Source organism: Panulirus ornatus, chromosome 13, assembly GCF_036320965.1.
Source record: "Panulirus ornatus isolate Po-2019 chromosome 13, ASM3632096v1, whole genome shotgun sequence".
In the NCBI taxonomy this organism is placed as follows: Eukaryota; Metazoa; Arthropoda; class Malacostraca; order Decapoda; family Palinuridae; genus Panulirus; species Panulirus ornatus.
In genome coordinates this window covers 52212349-52227038 of record NC_092236.1, presented here as the reverse complement: position 1 = coordinate 52227038, position 14690 = coordinate 52212349, and the positions used below count along the sequence as shown (strand labels likewise).

Sequence of the window (14690 nt, the reverse complement as noted above, 5' to 3'; positions counted from 1 at the left end):
CTCTATTCTGTGCATGCCTTTCACCCTCTTGCATGTTCAGGCCCCGATTTGCGAAATCTTTTTTTATTCCATCCTTCCATCTCCAATTTGGTATCCCATTTCTCCTTTTTCCCTCCACTTCTGACACAGATATCCTTTTTGTCTGTCTTTCTTTACTCATTCTCTCCCTATGTCCAAACCATTTCAACACACCATTTTCTGTTCTCTTTTTATTGCCACACATCTCTATTACCATTTCATTTTACTTACTCAATCAAACCACCTCACACCACATACTGTCCTCAAATATTTCAGTTCCAACACATCCACCCTCCTCTGCACAACCCTATCTATAGCCTACATAATATTGTTGGAACTACCATTCCTTCAAACATACCCATATTTGTTCTCTGAGCTACATTATCTCTTTCCACACATTCTTCATTGCTCTCAGAACCTTTGTCCCTTCCCCACCCTATGACTCACTTCCACCTCCATGGCAAACAATAAGTGGGTTATTTCCCAGGCCTTCTCATCCCAACAAACTGCATACTCTTCCCTGTCCCCAAGACTCTTGCATTTATGGAATAGATGAAAGCAAGCAAGTATGAATATGGATGAATATATGTATATATGTCTGTGTATATGTATGTATATGTTGATATGTATATGTATGTATATGTGTGTGTCAGGGCATTTATGTATATGTGTATATGAGTGGATGGGCCATTCTTCATCTGTTTCCTGGCGCTACCTCACTGATGCGGGAAACAAAAGTATACTAAAAGAAAGCAAGCAAGTATGAATATGTATGAATATATGTATATATGTATATGTCTATGTATATGTATGTATATGTTGATATGTATATGTATGTATATGTGTGTGTCAGGGCATTTATGTATATGTGTATATGAGTGGATGGGCCATTCTTCATCTGTTTCCTGGCGCTACCTCACTGATGCGGGAAACAAAAGTATACTAAAAGAAATGAAATATAAGTGTTTTTTTTTTTTTTTTTTTTTTTTTTTTTATACTTTGTCGCTGTCTCCCGCGTTTGCGAGGTAGCGCAAGGAAACAGACGAAAGAAATGGCCCAACCCCCCCCATACACATGTATATACATACGTCCACACACGCAAATATACATACCTACACAGCTTTCCATGGTTTACCCCAGACGCTTCACATGCCTTGATTCAATCCACTGACAGCACGTCAGCCCCGGTATACCACATCGCTCCAATTCACTCTGTTCCTTGCCCTCCTTTCACCCTCCTGCATGTTCAGGCCCCGATCACACAAAATCTTTTTCACTCCAATTTGGTCTCCCTCTTCTCCTTGTTCCCTCCACCTCCGACACATATATCCTCTTGGTCAATCTTTCCTCACTCATCCTCTCCATGTGCCCAAACCACTTCAAAACACCCTCTTCTGCTCTCTCAACCACGCTCTTTTTATTTCCACACATCTCTCTTATCCTTACGTTACTCACTCGATCAAACCACCTCACACCACACATTGTCCTCAAACATCTCATTTCCAGCACATCCATCCTCCTGCGCACAACTCTATCCATAGCCCATGCCTCGCAACCATACAACATTGTTGGAACCACTATTCCTTCAAACATACCCATTTTTGCTTTCCGAGATAATGTTCTCGACTTCCACACATTCTTCAAGGCCCCCAGAATTTTCGCCCCCTCCGCCACCCTATGATCCACTTCCGCTTCCATGGTTCCATCCGCTGCCAGATCCACTCCCAGATATCTAAAACACTTCACTTCCTCCAGTTTTTCTCCATTCAAACTCACCTCCCAATTGACTTGACCCTCAACCCTACTGTACCTAATAACCTTGCTCTTATTCACATTTACTCTTAACTTTCTTCTTCCACACACTTTACCAAACTCAGTCACCAGCTTCTGCAGTTTCACACATGAATCAGCCACCAGCGCTGTGTCATCAGCGAACAACAACTGACTCACTTCCCAAGCTCTCTCATCCCCAACAGACTTCATACTTGCCCCTCTTTCCAAAACTCTAAGTGTATTTTATTATTATTATTATTAGTGGATTGAATCAGGGCATGTGAAGAGTCTGGGGTAAACCATGGAAAGCTGTGTAGGTATGTATATTTGCGTGTGTGGACGTATGTATATACATGTGTATGGGGGTGGGTTGGGCCATTTCTTTCGTCTGTTTCCTTGCGCTACCTCGCAAACGCGGGAGACAGCGACAAAGCAAAAAAAAAAAAAAATATATTATTATTATTATTATTATTATTATTATTATTATTATTATTATTTGTAATAGTAATATAGTAACGTTCCACCTTTTAAAAACTGAAATGCTAAAAGGGGGGGTTTCTAGCCTTCCTTACATTCCCACTCCCTTTACTTGCCTTGTGTGACATGTAGGTAATATGAAGATAGAAATGTTTCTCTCTTACCCCAGGGTTTGATTACCTTTTCATGCTCTAATTCTCATGATTGACTTTACCTATAATTTGTGTAGCAGGGTTGCAAGTTTATCTTAGAGTGATATGCATCCTAAACCTTTTTACTTGCTTGCAGGGTTAGGATTGGGGAACCCAGTTTTATGAATATCTTTCACAAAAGATGTATGTACCCTTGGATGAAAGAGCTTACCATAAACTGCTTTCATCTAGAAATAAAGGAATGAATGAGTAAGTAGAAACTGAGGGAAATGAATGATGAATGTGAGAGGATGGAACTTGCAAATTTTTTTTGAAAGTAGAAATTTGGCATAATTTGTTTATATGAGATAAGGCAATGAGTTTTTAAAGATTTTACAGGCCTCATCCTAGAAGATTTGGCATAATTGGTTTATATGAGATAAGGCTATGAGTTTTTAAAGATTTAACAGGCTTCAGCCTAGAAGAGGCCCTTGTCTTTAGATGACCTGTAATGAGACCTTTGAAGCTAGTTGTGCAAGAGAAGTGCTGTACTGTGAGTGAAGGATGAGTTCTTTGGAAAGATGTTTGATTAAATGTCTTTGAAGAATATTAGTTGCTGAGTTTAACTGTGATAGGATAAGAATATCTGTAATGGTTACATATGTTCCATATAATAATAGATGAGAAGATGTTAGGATGCTTTCTGTAGAGAACTCGAAAGGGCAATAGAGAAAGTGAGAAAGTAGATTTATGAGAGAGACTGTACGATGGATGAACTGTATGGATGGAAGGGGGAGAAAGTAGAGAAGGGAGTGATAGGTGGATGTAGGGTCCTAAGTGCAAATGACAATATTGGAAGAGTTAGTGGACTGTATGCATCAGTAGGTATAAGTGTCACAAAACATGCCTTAAGCATGAAGATGCTCGTAAGTACACTTAATACAGACATAGGGAAGATGGAGGACCTGGTGTATTTCAATTGCTGTGTAATTACAACCTTTGACAGAAAAAGAGATACAATTTGGAATTGGATTTTTGTTGAAAGTTCCTGTAGAGCCTTCAGAAATATAGTGTCACAAGTCATCACTTTAGAAATTTGGCAGCATTTAGATTTGATTATTCATTTTGATCTTTATTTTTCAAAACCTGAGTTTTTGCTGCTACCTGTAAATAAGTTCCACTTTCTTCCAAAAGGAAACTTTTATCCCAAAAGTTATGATATCTTCTTAGGCCCCAGTAAGTATTTGTTCATTACACTAATTTCCATAGAAGGATGTTTTCTTAGGCTTTTGAAAACTGGTGAAGATATATGATTTTGCTTATTAGTGTGGATATAACACCTGGCCATGTAAATAAATGGATGCTCTACTTTTTTTTTTTTTGCAGCCGAGATGGCATAGGCAGCTGAGGCCCTAATCAAGCCCATCCCATTAATGCTATGTATATATATGTATGTGTCTCCATGGTTGTTTAATATGTTTATGGATGGGGTTGTTAGGGAGGTGAATGCAAGAGTTTTGGAAAGAGGGGCAAGTATGAAGTCTGTTGTGGATGAGAGAGCTTGGGAAGTGAGTCAGTTGTTGTTCGCTGATGATACAGTGCTGGTGGCTGATTCATGTGAGAAACTGCAGAAGCTGGTGACTGAGTTTGGTAAACTGTGTGAAAGAAGAAAGTTAAGAGTAAATGTGAATAAGAGCAAGGTTATTAGGTACAATAGGGTTGAGGGTCAAGTCAATTGGGAGGTAAGTTTGAATGGAGAAAAACTGGAGGAAGTAAAGTGTTTTAGATATCTGGGAGTGGATCTGGCAGCAGATGGAACCATGGAAGTGGAAGTGAATCATAGGGTGGGGGAGGGGTCGAAAATCCTGGGAGCCTTGAAGAATGTGTGGAAGTCGAGAACATTATCTCGGAAAGCAAAAATGGGTATGTTTGAAGGAATAGTGGTTCCAACAATGTTGTATGGTTGCGAGGCGTGGGCTATGGATAGAGTTGTGCGCAGGAGGGTGGATGTGCTGGAAATGAGATGTTTGAGGACAATGTGTGGTGTGAGGTGGTTTGATCGAGTAAGTAATGTAAGGGTAAGAGAGATGTGTGGAAATAAAAAGAGCGTGGTTGAGAGAGCAGAAGAGGGTGTTTTGAAATGGTTTGGGCACATGGAAAGAATGAGTGAGGAAAGATTGACCAAGAGGATATATGTGTCGGAGGTGGAGGGAACGAGGAGAAGAGGGAGACCAAATTGGAGGTGGAAAGATGGAGTGAAAAAGATTTTGAGTGATCGGGGCCTGAACATGCAGGAGGGTGAGAGGTGGGCAAGGAATAGAGTGAGTTGGATCGATGTGGTATACCGGGGTTGACGGGCTGTCAGTGGATTGGATCAGGGCATGTGAAGCGTGTGGGGTAGACCATGGAAAGCTGTATGGGGCCTGGATGTGGAAAGGGAGCTGTGGTTTCGGGCATTATTGCGTGACAGCTGGGGACTGGGTGTGAACGGATGGGGCCTTTGTTGTCTTTTCCTGGCGGTACCCCGCACACATGAGGGGGGAGGGGGATGGTATTCCATGTGTGGCAAGGTGGCGATGGGAATGAACAGGGGCAGACAGTGTGAATTGTGTGCATGGGTATATATATGTATGTGTCTGTGTGTGTAATATATATGTGTACATTGAGATGTATAGGTATGTATATTTGCGTGTGTGGACGTATGTGTATATACATGTGTATGGGGGTGGGTTGGGCCATTTCTTTCGTCTGTTTCCTTGCGCTACCTCGCAAACGCGGGAGACAGCGACAAAGCAAAATAAATAAAAAATAAAAATATAAATATATATATATATATATATATTTATATATTCTTTCTTTCATACTATTCGCCATTTCCCACGTTAGCGAGGTAGCGTGAAGAACAGAGGACTGGGCCTTTGAGGGAATATCCCCACCTGGCTCCCTTCTCTGTTCCTTCTTTTGGAAAATCAAAAAAAAAAGAGAGGGGAGGATTTCCAGCCCCCTGCTCCCTTCCCTTTTAGTTGTCTTCTACAACACGCAAGGAATACGTGAGAAGTATTCTTTCATCCCAATCCCCAGGGGTATATATACATATATACATACACATACATACCCTAGTCTGAGCCAGGTACCCATTTTATCGACTAACCCTTAGGGGTGGATGAACAGCTGGGTTGACTGTGGACCAACTGCCGTAACCAGGATTCGAACCTGTGCGCTCGACTTAGGGTGTCCCATGAATGTGTCATGGTCAGGAATGCTAACCGCTACCCCTTCTTCATTTCTTCCGTATGAACACTCAGATACTTCGGAAGTGTGGAGAAAATTTGCTTCTGAGGGAAAGAGTTTGGGGTCTTTCGTCACCCTTCCCCTCATTTTCACTATAAAGTCCTGTATTGTAGGCTGATTGTATGTGTAGGGGGATGAAATTACAAGTATGGAAGGGAAGGAAATTAAAAATGGTTGTCTCTCCATGTACAAATAAATCTCTGTTGGTTTTTTCCTCAGGTGTTATGCATTGATTTATCTAATCATTCTTCTCGGTAATTATGCTCACAGTAATTCCATCCATGATCTTGGGTTTCTTTGTATATAACCTTGAACTCAACTTTAGGAAAATATACCACTCCTGCACCAAAATAGCTTTTCTCTTTCAGTAGTATACTGCTTCAGTAGTATACTGCTTGGGTTAACTCTTATGTTTTTTGTCATGCATTTATGGAACTCTGTGGTGCTCTTCAGAGATATTTTTCCTTTCTCTTTTATTTTTTCCCATGGTTCTACCTTTGACTTCCTGCTGCCACATTTTGTTCTCTTAATTGTGCTTTTTTGAACTTCTTTCATTCTTAGGATATCCATTGAGAAGCCAACCGGTTTGGAGTATTCTTCAATATATTTTATGTGTTGCCATTAGTTCTGCAAATAGTAAAGCATGGAGATACTTGAAGATACTGCATGTACTAACCTCTTTCATCAGGGAAAATGCATGCACAGAGTAGATGGATGCAGTAATTATAAGTATCTGTATTGATAGACAATAAGATATATAAAGAAGTCTTCATGATTAGGATATTCTTATAAATTTTTTCTGCTAATACCATTTAAATGTGATTTACTGAATTTTCTAATTTCCAGGGAAAGTACAATGACAAGATTGTTGCTGTGAAAAGGTATAGAGCCAATATGTCTTATGGGAAAAGTGATGTTGAGATGTTTTGCCGTGAAGTTTCTGTTCTTGGATCTTTGGATTCTCCATATATTGTCAAGTTTGTTGGGGCATGTCTACATGACCCTAGTGTAAGTGCCAATTTTCACATTATATTTATGTATTCAGGAAAAGCTGTATTACCTGGCTTTAAACTTAGTGGATGGTTCTTGTATCCAGAATTTCCTGTGTTTCCCAGTAGAAATGTATATTAGTGGATGGTTCTTGTATCCAGAATTTCCTGTGTTTCCTAGTAGACATGTATATTAATTGAACCATTTTCCACACAGTTTTATTTTGATTTTTTAGCCTTCTCTGAATGCTAGTTGAATATCTATGCCTCTACAGTAGTTCCCTACAACATTTCTTTGTGGTATTATTTAGGTTACCCACCTGTATTCACTTGCTATTCACCACTACAGTTATTCTCATCCACACATATGCTGACTATATTTTTAGATACTTTCTACAACATGCAGTTATGGCATACAACTCCAGCAAGATAGTATTGGAAAGACTTTCTTCAATAGAAATTAGTTATACTAAAGCTACATTAGCAAGTAGACATTTATAAATGAGTGAAGAAAGGTGAAGAACATAATAATGAACATATTTATGTGTGTGTATGAGTGGATGGGCCATTCTTTGTTTCCTGGCGCTACCTCACTGATGGAGGAAACATCAATTATGTATAATGATAATAATAGTAATAATGATGATGATAATAATAATGATAATAATAATAACAATAATTATGGAGAGAATGAGTGAGGAAAGATTGACCAAGAGGATATATGTGTCGGAGGTGGAGGGAACGAGGAGAAGTGGGAGACCAAATTGGAGGTGGAATTGGAGTGAAAAAGATTTTGAGTGATCGGGGCCTAAACATGCAGGAGGGTGAAAGGCGGGCAAGGAATAGAGTGAATTGGATCGATGTGGTATACAGGGGTTGACGTGCTGTCAGTGGATTGAATCAGGGTATGTGAAGCGTCTGGGGTAAACCATGGAAAGTTGTGTGGGGCCTGGATGTGGAAAGGGAGCTGTGGTTTTGGGCATTATTGCATGACAGCTAGAGACTGAGTGTGAACGAATGGGGCCTTTGTTGTCTTTTCCTAGCGCTACCTCGCACACATGAGGGGGGAGGGGGATGGTATTCCATGTGTGGTGAGGTGGCGATGGGAATGAATAAAGGCAGACAGTGTGAATTGTGTGCATGGGTATATATGTATGTGTCTGTGTGTGTATATATATGTGTACATTGAGATATATAGGTATGTATATTTGCGTGTGTGGACGTGTATGTATATACATGTGTATGGGGGTGGGTTGGGCCATTTCTTTCGTCTGTTTCCTTGCGCTACCTCGCAAACACGGGAGACAGCGACAAAGCAAAATAATATGATAAAAAAAATAATAATAATAATAATGATAATAATAGGGGAGAAAGAATACTTCCCACATATTCCCAGCTTGTTGTAGAAGGTAACTAAAAGGGGAGGGAGTAGGGGGCTGGAAATCCTCCCCCTCTCATTTTTTTCAGTTTTCCAAAAGAAAGAACAGAGAAGGGGGCCAGGTGAGGATATTCCCTCAAAGGCTCAGTCCTCTGTTCTTAATGCTGCCTTGCTGACACGGGAAGTGGCGAATAGTATGAAAAAAAGATAATAATAATGATAATATTAGCTTTTTGTGGTATTGATGCCCAAAAAGAAAACTCAAGTCTATTGCTGATTCTGAGTCAGAAAAAGATTTTGCAAAGCAAAAGGATCTTGCCAAACTTAAATTAGAGCAGTTAGACACCATACTATATGAATGGTTCAAGCTGAAACAGTCTGCAAATGCACCAGTTTCAAGTCCCATGATGATTAATTAAACCAGTTTTTTGCATGCATATTGTTGTTTAAAATTGTTAATATGATGCAGAGTTAAATAAAGTCAGCACTTTAAAATGTTAACATTGTGTTAAAAATGTCAAATGAAATATGCAGGGAAACGGTCTCATGACTGGCATATTGTCATGTGTCACTGTATAGGTCTAGCAGATGGTAGATGATGAAGTGTTTTCACTGCTATAATTAAAGGAGTCTTTAATTAATTAATTGACTGTATAGAAAAGGATTTTTACTATCATGGTGCCTTATCTTGTAATCTCATAATTTTACCATATGATTTCATTATTTTGAAACATGTATCTCTTTTACTTATAATTTGTTCCAACTGTTCTGTATTTTTTTTGTTTGAAATACTTTCATATATGTCTTTTGATAAATCTTTTTCTTTGTTGCAACCACTAGCAATCAACACTTGAATAACAAAACAAAAATTGCCTACAGTGCAGTCCCACCTCACATGCTCAGTGCCCAAATTTTTGGGTGCTAAGTCTGTCACTTAAGTAGTCACCATTTTTCATGCACGAAAAGTTCACCCATGCCTCACACTTTAAAGATGTCATTCTGATCTGTTTCTGTTTTTCTCATTTTGAGGTTGTCAAGTCAATCTAAGTTAATCTAAGGACCTGTAAAAAGAGAGACAGGGGGGGGGGGGGAAATAACATTATTATCAGTCTTTGATTGATTCTTTTATATTGTTGTGCCATTATTATGTTAGTTTATGAGCCTCACTGCCTTTCATTTTATATTTGGACACCATTACTTGCAGATATGCTAGCATTTCTCCACTTGATGCATGCAATATGTAGCAAGCCTTTGTTTAGCTCATTGTATCTTCCCAGGTAGTTAGACACAGTTTATTATGGAAAATTGGCCCATCTCACTTTTCTTTATAGTGGAATATATGTACACCATAGACAGGTATCAAACTTTACACAGTACAGTAGGGGGACAAATGTATTAACTTTAGGGGTGTCATACATGATTAGAAATGGTACAGATGCATGTAATGAAAGGATGCCACACTTTGCAGTTGAATTTAGTATGATAATCATACATCATTTTAGTTTATAATATGCCATTGATGTTTAATATCTCTTGGAAATGATATAAATACAGGGAAAATGTAGAAAACTGGAAATGATATAAATACAGGGAAAATGTAGGGAAAATGTAGAAAATTGATAAAGGTAAAGGAGAGATTAAGTAAAATAGTTTATTATTTTCACAGCAATTTGCAATTGTTACCGAATTTGTACCTGGGGGCTCTCTCTTCAGTACATTGCATGAACAGAAGAGGTCAATTGATACCATAACAAGATTCAATATAGCCATTGATGTGGCAAAAGGCATGCATTATCTTCATACTCTTCCTCAGCCAATCATACACCGAGATTTGAATTCTCATAATATCCTGCTCAACAATGAGGTTGGTGATTCACAGTTTAGTTGACTGCAGAATGGAGTTAATGGTTGCATGGATTCACTTCATGTTGTGAATGTGTTATGAACACACTGATTCTGTATGTTGTTGTGAGACCATGATTGTATATCTCAAAGTTTGCATTTGTGTATAAATGTGCATGAGTCAGTGGACAAGTAGTTAATGATAGTTCCTTTCGTTAAAGGATTTTTGCATGTTGATTTTCAAGTAATGTTTACATTAGATTTCTTTACCATGATATTATGATGCTTAGTCATTCGTAAGAAAGTTAGTGTAATCTTTGGTTTCTTTATGCATCAGTTTTGTTGAAAAAGGTTTTTCTAAGCAGTTAATTCGTGAGTAGTCAAGGCTCTTATTTTGCAGTGCAGTGTAATATTGAAGATCATTTGATTAGAACCAATAATATTTGCACTTACATAAACAAATACCTTCAGAGGCGAAGTATCAGTTTACCCTTGCCAGTCTGTGCTTTTGTAGAATTAGACAAAACTGGTATCCATACATACCACACACTTGCTCAGTAGAAGTGATATATACAGGTTCTGCATGACTTGGAGCAATTTGTGTTCTGAATAATCATTAGTGGAAGGGCTGTAAAGATCAAGGAAAATCTGGGGTTAATGAACATAAATAGTTGAAACGCTTTCAGAAATCAACAGAACCTATAAAAGTCTCACCTGGCTTTCCATAGCATCTGAGATTTGTTGTAGAAATTATACATCATTGATATGGCCTGTTGCAAATAACCTCACGGAGTGAGTGGTTTTAGGGAGGATAGATAGTGGTGCCACCAGCCGTCTGATGTGTTGTCTTATGGTTTACATTTTTCATTGGTTGGCATGATGCTCAGTCATGGGTGTGTCTAATGTAAATTTACTGTGACATTGAAAATCAGTGTAAATCTTAGCTTATAGGGAAAGTTAGGTGAGTTTTTCATAAGTGTTGTTTATTTCTAAAAGTGTTTCACCTACCTTTCTATTAATCATTCCCATACTTTCCCTAATCTTCTCAACCTCACTAATTGTCATATATTTATTGTTGTAGAGTAAAACAGAATGCTCCAAACCATGCATCATCTGTCTAAATCACTTCTACAAAGTGTAAGAAATGTACTGATACCACATTCATCTTATTCTGTATGGAAATATAGTGGTGGGGCTAAACTGATACAAAGTTAATATTAACTTTTTGTAATGTTTATACTAATAACATTATAATGATACATTTGTAATCTTTAACAACATCAATGTTATTATTGTTTAACCATTAGCTATAAGTAGCGTAGAATTACAACAATTGAGTGTGTTTAGATGAGTTAACCTGAGACCCATACCCATCAGTAAGAATTGCCATGTCTTCTATGTTTCAAGAACAGGGAAATCCCATTCAAAATTCATGTCTTCTTATATGTTTCAAGAACAGGGAAATCCCATTCAAAATGAATTTGGACTGTACATGTTGCATGGTATTATGCTATATGACTTATGGTAGATTACATATTTCATTTGTCCTAAAAAAAGATGAAGGAAAATTATATAAAATGCTGTGCAAAAGATACTATATTCTCAATTTGTGTGGGAATTTACTGTATGAGCAGAGGCTACAGTTTCAGGCAATGTAACAGATGTAGATCCAGTCACATTTAGGGGAGTTTGAGGAGGGAATGGGTTATGATGATGAGTCACATCTTAATTGTACATTGAGAAAAGCCATATGAACAGGTATGAAATTGGAAGCTTGTACAGCTTTACTAATTAGCAGTCATAATGCTCTTGCAACAAATTTTGTTTTGCCATATTGACAAACCAAGAGTACATGCAGTAATAAGTTTGCTTTCAATTTTTTTCCTTTGCACATTTGGGTGACAAATATAATGTAACAAAACCTAAAGCGCTGCCTTTAAGAAAACACTTCTACATGGGTATTAGCTTTTTGTTGATATTCATTTTGGAGAAAGGGCCCAAAAGGAATCATATACAGTGAAAGGTTGATCTGCTTTACAGATTGGGAGACATCTATAATTCCTGGCATAGTCAATTTTTGAGCACCAGGAATAAAGAAAGAAAAGCCTTATCTGCCCTCATCCATTCTGTTGCTGTCATGTATAATGCACCAAAGCCACAGCTCCCTGTCCACAACCAGGCCCCACAGACCTTGCCATAGTTTGTTGATAGTTTTTAATGCATTATAATGGATATTTATGTAATGTTCTTTTGATCCCACACTTAATCTGGTGGGGCCTGAGGGGCCCATTAGAAGCTGAATTACAATACAATGAGGTTCCTTAGAATGGGATTTACTGTGACATGGGCCTCCTTAGTTAGAAAAGCAGTGTTCTTTATGTGATAGAATTTTGCTGGATACACTTCATGATACATTAAAGTATTCTGTTTAATAGTGTCATGCCAGAGTTGCTGATTTTGGGGAGTCCAGATTCGTACGCAATATTTGTGAAGAGAATATGACAAAACAACCTGGCAATCTTCGTTGGATGGCTCCTGAAGTGTTTACACAGGTGAGTGTTTGTCAACACTAGATCTGTATCTTAGGAAAAAGCCCTAGAGTAATTATGAATAAAATATAAGTGGCTGCATGTCTTTCCTGCTTGTATTAGAATGACCATTTTACCCATGAATAGAGGTGACTGAGAGAAGGCTGATAAGTGTTTTATATCATTTGTTTAATAATGTGTGTCAATTAGACCTCTGACTTCATTATTTTCGGTTAAGAACATGTAATATTCAAATCTGAAATATAGGAACAGAGAAGAGGTCCAGGTGAGGATATTCCCTCAAAGGCCCAGTCCTCTGTTCTTAATGCTACCTCGCTATCGCGGGAAATAGCGAATAGTATGAAAAAAAAAAAAAAAAAAAATCATGTAAATACCAATATTTCTTTCACAGTGTACCAGATACTCTATCAAGGCAGATGTTTTCTCCTTTGGGTTGTGCTTGTGGGAGCTGCTAGCTTCAGAGCTTCCATTTGCTCATTTAAAACCTGCTGCTGCTGCTGCTGATATGGCATACAAGTAAGCTAGATTTTTATTTTCATACTTGATTGCCACTTAATACTTTAGTGAGGCAGCTAGATATATATGGATTTTTATTAAAATGGTGCTGTGCACTTATTCTCATTACATTAAGATATGTAATCACACACTAGAAGTTTGTGTAATGCATAGTAATGACCATTAATTGTAACACATGGTAGGTAGTAGTTGTCTGGCAGCCAATGACCAGGGAGTTATATTACCAGTACTACCTACCTGGGTATCAGGAGGGTTAATGACATCTGCTTAGTGAGCCAGCACTTTAGTAGTTGTCAACTTGCAGTCCTCCGACCCAGGTAGCTGTCTTTACTTTCTGCCTCACTAACATGTGGACTGCTGGCATTCTGTCCACAAACATACAATTTCTCCTTGTCATATGTAACACTCAACAGCTCATTCTTTGTAATTCTAGGTTTTCATGGAGTGAGCACTATATGCTAGCCTTACTTTTTGGTAAAACGGTAAGAGCAGTAGATAGAAGTAGTAAGTAGGAATATTTAGGCAGGAGTATTAGTTATAAACGTTAGGTAGAAGTAGTGTGTAGGAGCATTTGATAGAAGTAGTCTTTAAGGAACATAAGGTAGGAGCCTCTGCAAACACTGTGCTAAACTCGCCTTCTACCAGTGGACTATTAAGAGTGAGGCTATAAAGACTAAGAAGCGGCACTGGAGTTCTTTAGTTATGAAGACTCTGTTGCTTTGGCCACCCCTTAGAGGGAGTTGCAATTGAAACAGGTGTCAGAGATATAGTTAGATAGATCTTTTCTTTTCTTTCATACTATCCGCCAATTCCCGTGTTAGCAAGGTAGCGTTGAGAACAGAGAACTGGACCTTTGAGGGAATATCCTCACCTGGCCCCCTTCTCTGTTCCTTCTTTTGAAAAAAAAAAGAAAGTGTGGAAAACCTCCAAGGACCCATGTAAATAAAAACCCATACCTTGGAAACCTCCAGAAGCTTCTCTGATGGTTTGGATGGACACATCAGTTCAAAGATGGGGGCATCCCTTCTTCAGAGGGTCATGTAGATGCATAACCTTGCATGGAAATGTGAATTCCTTTTGTGGCAACAAGGAACTATTATCTCCATGGTTTTATCATCTCCCAGAATGCCTTGAATCTGTGGTGTTGAATTTTATTTGTAATAGATGGAGGAAGTAAAGTGTTTTAGATATCTGGGAGTGGATCTGGCAGCGGATGAAACCATGGAAGCGGAAGTGGATCATAGGGTGGGGGAGGGGGCGAAAATCCTGGGAGCCTTGAAGAATGTGTGGAAGTCGAGAACATTATCTCGGAAAGCAAAAATGGGTATGTTTGAAGGAATAGTGGTTCCAACAATGTTGTATGGTTGCGAGGCTTGGGCTATGGATAGAGTTGTGCGCAGGAGGATGGATGTGCTGGAAATGAGATGTTTGAGGACAATGTGTGGTGTGAGGTGGTTTGATCGAGTAAGTAACGTAAGGGTAAGAGAGATGTGTGGAAATAAAAAGAGCGTGGTTGAGAGAGCAGAAGAGGGAGTTTTGAAATGGTTTGGGCACATGGAGAGAATGAGTGAGGAAAGATTGACCAAGAGGATATATGTGTCAGAGGTGGAGGGAACGAGGAGAAGTGGGAGACCAAATTGGAGGTGGAAAAATGGAGTGAAAAAGATTTTGTGTGATCGGGGCCTGAACATGCAGGAGGGTGAAAGGAGGGCAAGGAATAGAGTGA

The 14690-nt window shown here is 38.7% G+C and overlaps 1 protein-coding gene across 3 annotated transcripts in view; it reads left to right on the top strand.

Moving 5' to 3' along the window:
• Window positions 1-14690, top strand: part of LOC139752885 (serine/threonine-protein kinase TNNI3K-like) — a 45026-nt gene that overhangs the window by 19006 nt on the left and 11330 nt on the right. For all 3 annotated transcript variants that reach the window (XM_071668904.1, XM_071668905.1, XM_071668906.1), the window contains 4 exons: window positions 6537-6698; window positions 9724-9921; window positions 12335-12451; window positions 12840-12964. In XM_071668904.1, coding sequence (XP_071525005.1) covers window positions 6537-6698; window positions 9724-9921; window positions 12335-12451; window positions 12840-12964 — 602 coding nt within the window. The remainder of the gene's footprint in view (window positions 1-6536; window positions 6699-9723; window positions 9922-12334; window positions 12452-12839; window positions 12965-14690) is intronic.